The sequence below is a fragment of the Apaloderma vittatum genome, unplaced genomic scaffold (assembly GCF_000703405.1).
Source record: "Apaloderma vittatum isolate BGI_N311 unplaced genomic scaffold, ASM70340v1 scaffold34047, whole genome shotgun sequence".
NCBI classification, from domain to species: domain Eukaryota; kingdom Metazoa; phylum Chordata; class Aves; order Trogoniformes; family Trogonidae; genus Apaloderma; species Apaloderma vittatum.
In genome coordinates this window covers 3,768-11,532 of record NW_009728473.1, presented here as the reverse complement: position 1 = coordinate 11,532, position 7,765 = coordinate 3,768, and the positions used below count along the sequence as shown (strand labels likewise).

The 7,765-nt window shown below is 53.9% G+C and overlaps 1 protein-coding gene across 1 annotated transcript; it reads left to right on the top strand.

Moving 5' to 3' along the window:
- The first annotated feature begins 895 nt into the window (after positions 1-895).
- MEF2BNB (MEF2B neighbor) lies at positions 896-6,072 on the top strand. The gene is made up of 4 exons (XM_009874090.1): positions 896-1,007; positions 4,539-4,603; positions 4,873-4,980; positions 5,816-6,072. Exons 1-4 carry the CDS (start codon positions 918-920, stop codon positions 5,856-5,858), a joined length of 306 nt encoding a protein of 101 aa, XP_009872392.1. The 5' UTR covers positions 896-917; the 3' UTR covers positions 5,859-6,072.
- Positions 6,073-7,765: the final 1,693 nt, after the last annotated feature.

Here is a 7,765-nt window from a genome sequence, read left to right as displayed (position 1 = left end):
CGGACAGAGGGGTGGGCAGACAGACAGAGGGACAGCAGCTCTCTCTGTCCCGGCTGGGTGTAGCTATTCCTTGCTCCCATTTGCAGCCAGAGTGCTCGGTGCCTTTGCTGTCCAAGCAAGTTGTCACTGAACCAAAAGCTCTGGCAGGAGGAGGAGGAGAGAATCGTCTTCTTTAAAATAGAAAATGACACGGGAGCTGAAAGGTGTGCTGCTTCAGAAACCCCTTTGCTGATTCACACCCTCGCCATGAACAATGGAGTGATCTCCAGTTTTTCTGCCTCGGAGTTATTAGGAGCTGTTGGGCTTCTTGCAAACCTGCAGGGAGGGAGAGCTCAGAGCTGTGATGCAAACCCATGGCTGGAGAGGTCCCTGAGCGGAAATTGGGCTGGGACGAGAGGGGTGGAAATGGGAAAGGGGCTCAGCAGGCAGCTTGGAACGGCACCAAAGCTACCTGAGCACCGCTGTGTCACCTCCGGGGTCATTTTCAGGGCGTCCCTTGCGGGGAGTGTCGGGAAGGGAGCAGCAGAAGGACCCTGCAGCAGGGGGATGCTGGTTGGAAAAGTCTCAGTAATGGACACAGCCCAAGTGGTCCCTGAAACCAGAACAGCCAGAGCTCTTAGGGGCCCGGGGAGGTGGCAACACTCGAGGCCGCTCTGTGTGGGGCTGGAGCCGAGCTCATCGCTGGCAGCAGGTGCCGTTCTGGGCGGAGCAGAGGCAGCAAAGAGCAGCACTTGGCTTTTGTGTCCTTGTTAACAGACTAGTTATAAAAAAACACGTGCGGGGTTTTGCTCTGATCTACCCGTTGTGTTCGGGACAGGACCAGAGCTCCCTGTCCAGCCTCTCCTACCCCCTCTATTGCTCCCTGCTTCCTATAACTGTTTTTTCTCCTTGCAGTTACAGACAAATTCACAGAGAGCATGTACGTCCTGGCCAACGAGCCCTCCGTGGCGCTGTACCGGCTCCAGGAGCACGTGCGGCGATCCCTGCCCGAGCTGGCGCAGCACAAGGTGAGTCACCTGCTGCTTTGCACTCCAGAGGTGCAGTTCGGTATTTCCTCTCATTTTGGGGGTGAGAAGGAGGGAAGAAAACGACAGTCTGGGTGCAAAGGGGTGAGGGGAACCTTGTAAATTTACCCGAGGGGGAAAATAAACCCCTCCAGCCACAGTCTCTGCGCTCTCATGACTGGACTTGTGCTTGGAGACAAAGAAAAACGAGGAGCCTGTGCAGAGAGAAGGGAGATGTTAAATCTTATTACCCTGGCCTGCGCTGTGAGGCTTTTTTATTTCCTACATAAAACAAGGGGGAGGGTGAGAGGAGGGGAGGAGGAGCGCGAAGAGCCCTAGTGAGGCAGAGCAGGATAATGAATCGCATCTCGCAGCTGCGTTCCTGCTTTCCTCCGGAGCACAGAGCACGGCCGCGCTAATGCCAGCCTTGTTGTCCCTCTGCCAGTCATGATTCATTAGGAGTGATGTCTCATGAATAGATTACTGCTTCATGTCTATGCTAATGCGCTGTCAGGCCCCATTTTTCACCTTTGCTTTACAGCCCTGGTTTCCAAATTAACCTGGCTTGTGACACTTGATTATTCAATTATTTATTAACGTTTTCTCTACGTGTCTGTGCGCGGGGTAGGTGTGTAGGGAGGGATGTGTATGGATAGCACGGGCTGCGTCGCCGGCGCGCCAGAGACTGGTTTGTAACGTGATTCTCGAGCTGTCACTCGGTTTCATTTAAGCAAGATGGTTTTCGGGAGCGTCCCCTGAATGAAAGGAAATGGAACAAATTGCACGACAAGTCACGCAGAAGGAAGAGATCGGTTCCCATCACGGAGCGGCGGGTAACGGGGGCGAGGGGCAGCGCAGAAGCTCTGATGGAAGTGACGGCTGACTGAAAGCACTGGACTTGGAGCGGGATGTGTTGCAGGGACGTTGATGCTGGGCAAGATCTTTGAAAACCTTTGATTCTCTCGTTTTCTTGGCACAGTGCGGTTACCTGCAGCGTGCTGTGACCTCCCTGGCTCATCTAAGTCCGTTTCCCAGCTGTGGCCGTCCTTGAGAATTCTCTTTTGTAACCAAAATCCCCGCTGTTTTCCACTTTCTTCACTTGAGAAAGGAGGTCACGCTGTCCTACGGATCCCAGCACCAAATACAAGGACCCTGCCCTGGCCACTAGCTCCAGCTGGGGCTTGGTGGCCTTTGTGCTCGGGGAAGAGCTCACCCTGCTTGCTGCAAGTGCTGGTACGTGTCAGGGTAAAGCTGAACCAACCACATCGCCGTGTGCCGCCCCTTACCCGTTTGCCTCTCATGTTAGAAAACATTTCCTGCTGCTTGCTCCGAGGTGCTACTGTCGACATCCACTTCTTTTTGCCCACTTCCAGCTTCTTAACGGCTTCCCCAGGAGAAAGGGCCTGATGGGGCCCTCGTCACAGTGGGTGGTTGAGCTAGATAGGAACAGAGATTTTTGGGTTGCTCTGCCGGAGCCCGTCGGGCTCTGTGGCTAGAGACTGGAACAGGAGGGTGTCGGCAGGGCCGCGCGCCGTGAAGACGCTGTCAGGTTTTATCTAAATCAGAGCAAAGGCATTAAGTGAGGTGGGTTTAATTCTTCAGAACAGCAAAAGAAAAAAAAGGGACGTTCTGTGTGGATCCGTTCTGAGGTTGTTTAGTCCCAAGATGGAGGTAATGTCTAAAGCAAACAGGATTTATTGGTGGTTTCCAGCTTTCCTTCAGCCGTGCCGCAGCTCCCTCGCTGCCTGGCTGAATTCTCTCAAGATGCAGCATTTGAAATTTCCTAGTTAAACCTAGGAAAAATCAGGAGGGAGGTGGCTGGGAGAAAAGTTTCTGCAGGCAAGAAGGTCACCTCCACGCCTTCCTAAGATTTGATGAAACAATAATCTTAATATCTTCCTCAGCATCACAAACTCTCCAAGCAGATTTGCCACCTCCCTGATGAGGTGCGCTGGGACGCGCGGCCCCGGCTGCCTCCGCACCGAGCGGCCTTTCTGGATTTTGCCTCCGCTTTTGAGAACTTAGATCTCCTCTTTAATTTACTTCTGAGCGAGAGTAAAGCATCATTAGCGCTGTTGTGTATTAATAGCCGGCTTTAGTTCTTAAACTGCATCCAAAGGCACGTCCTGGGAATTCGAAGGAAGGACATCAAGACAAGATTTAAGAAGTGAGGAGCTCTGGGGAAAGGCTCTTCTTCCTAGTTAAGGAGATGAAAATCCCAGGAAGTCGTGGCAATGCTGAGAATGGACATTGTTGGCTCCGATGCCGGGAAATGATTAAAATCTACCAGTGCTCAGCAACGGCACCACAGGCAAGCGGCTGCGGCGGGTACGGCTGAGCCGGTGCGATGCTGGGGTCTAAATCGTTGTTAAAGAGCATCTGACACCTCTTGGAGAAAGCGGGACGAGGAGCCTCATCTTCTGCAGCTGCCTCCATGCACAAAGCACATTCCCAGCAGCGGGCACGGTTGTGTCAAGCGCGGTTGGGCTCTGGGGCCAGCGTGGTCTCCGCAGGGTTGCGAGTCCTGAGTCGCAGGACCCTCTCCTGCAGAGAAGGGCCTAGAGCGCTGCGTGTAGGGGCTTGTTTCTTTTGTAGCTTAAATCTGCGGGCTCGAGCGTTGCGATGCAGGGCAGGCTTTGAACAGCAGAAGCGATTTTTGGACGCCGTCCAAGCTCCTACCCGACCTCCTTCGCTCACAGAAAGAGGCCCTTGGATTTTCTCTGGCTTGTAACGAGACCCAGCAGAATAGACTGGAAAATTAGCTCCCACGAGAATACATCTTAAAGAGTGCCCAAACTGCTTAAGGACTCTTGAAATAGTTATCTAGTGAGCTACACCTCTGAATCCAGCCGCGCTTTCGCTGTGGTTTGTGTGTTTGTTTGGTTTTCCCGTTACTTGGAGCTGCAGCGTACAGAACTGTCCCCTGCCAGCAGTGGCTGGTTGCGGGGCTGCCGGGCCTTTTTGGAAGCTCCTTCCAGGCTCCTGAAAGGAAGGGCACAGCGCTGGCTGTGGCTTGGGATCAGACACCAGCACAAACCAGAGGACCGGGGTGCTTGTGGCTGCACAGATGTTTGTGAATGGCAGCTCTGATGAAATGAGAGCTCTTAGTGCTGTGAAAGAAACTTTTACCTGGGTTTGCACGAAGGACCGAGGACTGGACTCGGCAGGAGTTGTTAATTCAGAGCCCAGATGCCTGCCGAGAGATCAGAGTTCTCCAAAACATGTCACTTGCTGCAGTTGCTGGTTGCTTGCAGCCTGACCGACCATGGCTCTCGGCTGGCTTGCGGGCTAAAACATCGAAATCCAAGGGGAGTTTTGCCAGAGTGGCCAAAGTGTTGTCCCAAACTAGTAGCCCTTCCAGAAATACACACAATAAATGCTTTTTCTTGAAGTGCTAGTGCGTGGCGCCCAGAGCATGTCACACGCTGTCGAGTGGGAGACAGAATCCAAACACCGTTTCCAGTGAGGAGCAGCCAGAGCCCACATTTGGGCACTGCAGCGTGTCCCTAATGATGCCACCTCCTTCTCTTGCAGTCTGACATGCAGAGCTGGGAGGAGCAGAGCCAAGGAGCCATCTACACCGTGGAGTACGCCTGCAGGTATGAGAGGCTCCTCCGAGCGGGAATTTGCGTCGACAGGCTGAGGTGTTGTGGTGGAAACAAAGCAGGAGCCGCCTGCGCTTCCCTCGCTCCTCCCTGCTTCCTGTGAATCTCGGGGGCTTCGCTTTCTCCCGCAGCAAATCCCCCCCACCCAGCTCCAAGTTGAGGTTTCCTCTCTGCGGGGGCTTGTGTGCTCTAAACTCCGCGCCGCCTTCGGACGTGCTAACCGCTCCTCCATCTCCCTCCACCCCCTTCTCTGCTTCTTTCAGTGCCATAAAGAACATGACTGACAGCAGCGTGTACTTCAAGAGCATCGACAGCCTGCTCAAGCACGCCATCGCCATGAAGGACCAGCTGAACGCTGCGCAGGGCCGCAGGTAGCGAAGGGGACATCGTGCTGCCTCTCAATCCGAGTGACCCTTCTGGCTGCCAGAGCACAGATCAGTTCCCTCAGTAACGTGATTCTAAACTATTATTCGAAAGAGCGTGCTGCTCGCCTTCCAGCGAGCTGCTTGGCTTCGTTTACTGGGAAGCGAATAATCTTGCTTCTGAAAGGGTAACTCAGAAATAATTTATTTCCTTATTTTAAAAGGGGTGTTTGGTCGTGTGGCACGTTGAATCGTCGTTCTGCCAAAGGCATTTGGAGTGAGGTGATGCTGCTGAGAGGGAGCAGGGGAGAGGCTGTGTTTGGTGCTGTTCTCTGTCATGGATGTGGCTCTTTTTGGGCAGAGTCCCACGGGCACAAGTGGCAGCAGAATGATGATGCGGGGTTGTATGTTTGCCACTGAACCACAGCTACTAAACTATCTCCTAGCAGATCATCTGAGTCCAGGGTGTTTTGTCTCTCCTGAGAACAGCCCTGGTATCGGAGTCTGACTGGGTAGAGGAGTGAGGAAGTTCCCAAATGCCCATCCCTGATCAAAACCACCACGGCCGACAGAGAGCCTCTGTCTCTGCAGCCTAAGACACTTCTGGTTCAGGTCCTGCGTGGCACCGTCACACTCTGTGCAGCCCAGAGCATTTTTAGTGGTTTTTGTGGCGCTGTGTCTTTGAAGATTGTTTTCTCGACCCCCTGAAAGGTGTGCTTGTCTAAGCTGCTCTCCTGCTGTAAGCAGTGAGGTTTTATTTGAGGGAGCCCCTGGTTCTTCATGTTCTTACAGGTGCTGGTGCCCTGCCTGGCTGCTGGACATGACAGTCTCTTTCTTCTTACAGCCCTGCTGCCCCACAAGCCAAGAATCCTCCAGCCAGTTCCTGATTTCAGACAAGTCTGGCTGTCCTCTGCCACCTTCTCCAGCCCGGCTCCATGCTCTCCGACCCCGAGGAGGAGCAAGAAACCACCTGCTCCATCTGTGAAGCTGCACAGAGGCTTCTGCCTGCCTTTCCCTTCCCAGTAACGAGGTGCTGTACCTGAGCAAGTCAAGACTGCTTTTGGGGGGTGCTTTGGGGAGCACTTGTGTCCCTTTCCACAGCGCTCTGCAAAAGAGAAACAGGGTGGATGCTGGGTTTGTCTTTTCCAGTTCTTGGCGGCGGCAGGCTGCTGCGAGGCGTCTTTCTCTCTACCTCTTGGCCACAGAAGTATCTTGGAAAAATCTAGGTCTTGCTTTCAGTGTTCTGTAGATGGCTGTGTAAACACATAATGTAGGCACACTTCAGCTTTGTTCAGGAGGCATTCTGCAAGGGGAGATTTTCGTGTGCGTGCCAGGGAGTTGCTGGATTTGGATTTAGCAAGAACAATAATAAAAAGAAAAAAAAAAAACAAGAAAGTTCTGTCTCAAGCCTTCCCCTGTTGCTCGCCTCGGGCTGGGGGGTCTTGGAGCCTGCTGGCTTTGCATGTTTCAGAGGGCATGGAGCAAAACAAAGACGTGCGGAGTTGGAGCCTTTCAAGTGAAAAAAAGAAAGTGTCCTGTTTTTCAAAAAACAATCAAAAAAAAGGACTTCATCCCCTGTCAAGTGTTGGGAAGCAGAACTGCGTGCACAGCTTTGGAGGTCACTTATGAAAGGATGCAACTTCAATGTTAATCTCTCCTGGAAGCAACAGTTCTGTTCTGCTGAAGAAGTTACTGAGGATGCAGGGATCAAAGCAGCGTTAAACTCGGATTCCAAAGGAACTGCGTTGTGCTCAGGATAACAGGTGTCTTTCTGGATAATAGCACGGGAGGCGAGAGGGGAATCTGTTGGAAACCACGGCCTCCCTTCACTCCCTGAAATGCTTCATTGGTTGCTGGAAGAGAAAATCAGGGAAGAACCAAGCGTGCTGCTGCCCTGGGCCTGGGCAGAGCGTGGGGCTGTGAGGAACCGGTGAGGTCGGCGCAGGGACAGAGCGAGCTAAACCGCCTCATGTTTCCCCGAAACAGCGGCTGCCTTTCGTACCTGCGCTTCCTGCCCTGCGAGGAAGAGCTGACACAAACCCCATCCCGGATGTCAGCCCTCCTTCCCTGGTGGCACCCACGTAGTCCCTGGAGAGCTGCCTCCACTATGGAGCAACGCCAGGGCTCTGGGGCTGCTCTAGCACAACTCCTTCCCTGCTAAGAGCACAGTGACCCTGCTTAGCAAGAGGGTGGCTTTGCTGGTGACCAAGCGGCGGAGGCTCAGACACCCCAAACCCAGCTGGTTCCATCTCGCTTGCTCCTCCCTTGGTTTTTGGGACGCCTGGAAGCCTTGCTCAGTCCGTTGTATGAACTGTTGGGTGTAGGGTTGGTTCCCAGGGATGGAGGAGGAAGGAAGGAGGCAGAGGAAGGGCAGGGAGGTACAACCAGCCAGAGAAATTGGCTGTGATCCGCTGGAGGAAGGTGGTAGGTCTGCTCGTGGACGAGGTCCATTTGTAACCCACACGTTCCGCTTCCTTTGCCGTGGTTGGGACAGCCACGAGGGGCCTGCATGGGACACCGCCAGCTGCTGTCCTGGGTCACAGGATAGCAAGTGCCAGCAGCATGGTGGGAGGGGCTGGGGGCTCAGGGCGAGAAGCCGAGGGCTTCAGGCTTGGAGCAGTGGTGGCATCATCTCAGTAAGAGAAGCAAAGAGCATCAGGCGGTGGCTGCACAGACACTCCCCTGCTCTGGTGAGACGTGGCCTATATTAAGCTCTAAAGAGAGATGCAAATCTTGGCCCTGGTGCCTGCAGCTCCCCTGGGACGAGACGGGGGCGGAAAGGTCCCGCTTCCAC

What these genes read in the sequence shown, in the direction of transcription:
- MEF2BNB (XM_009874090.1), top strand. Translation starts at nt 918, where the DNA reads ATGTACGTCCTGGCCAACGAGCCCTCCGTGGCGCTGTACCGGCTCCAG. An exon ending in ACCGTGGAGTACGCCTGCAG is followed by an intron (nt 4,604 to 4,872) that starts GTATGAGAGGCT and finishes TGCTTCTTTCAG; the next exon opens with TGCCATAAAGAACATGACTG. An exon ending in AACGCTGCGCAGGGCCGCAG is followed by an intron (nt 4,981 to 5,815) that starts GTAGCGAAGGGG and finishes TTCTTCTTACAG; the next exon opens with CCCTGCTGCCCCACAAGCCA.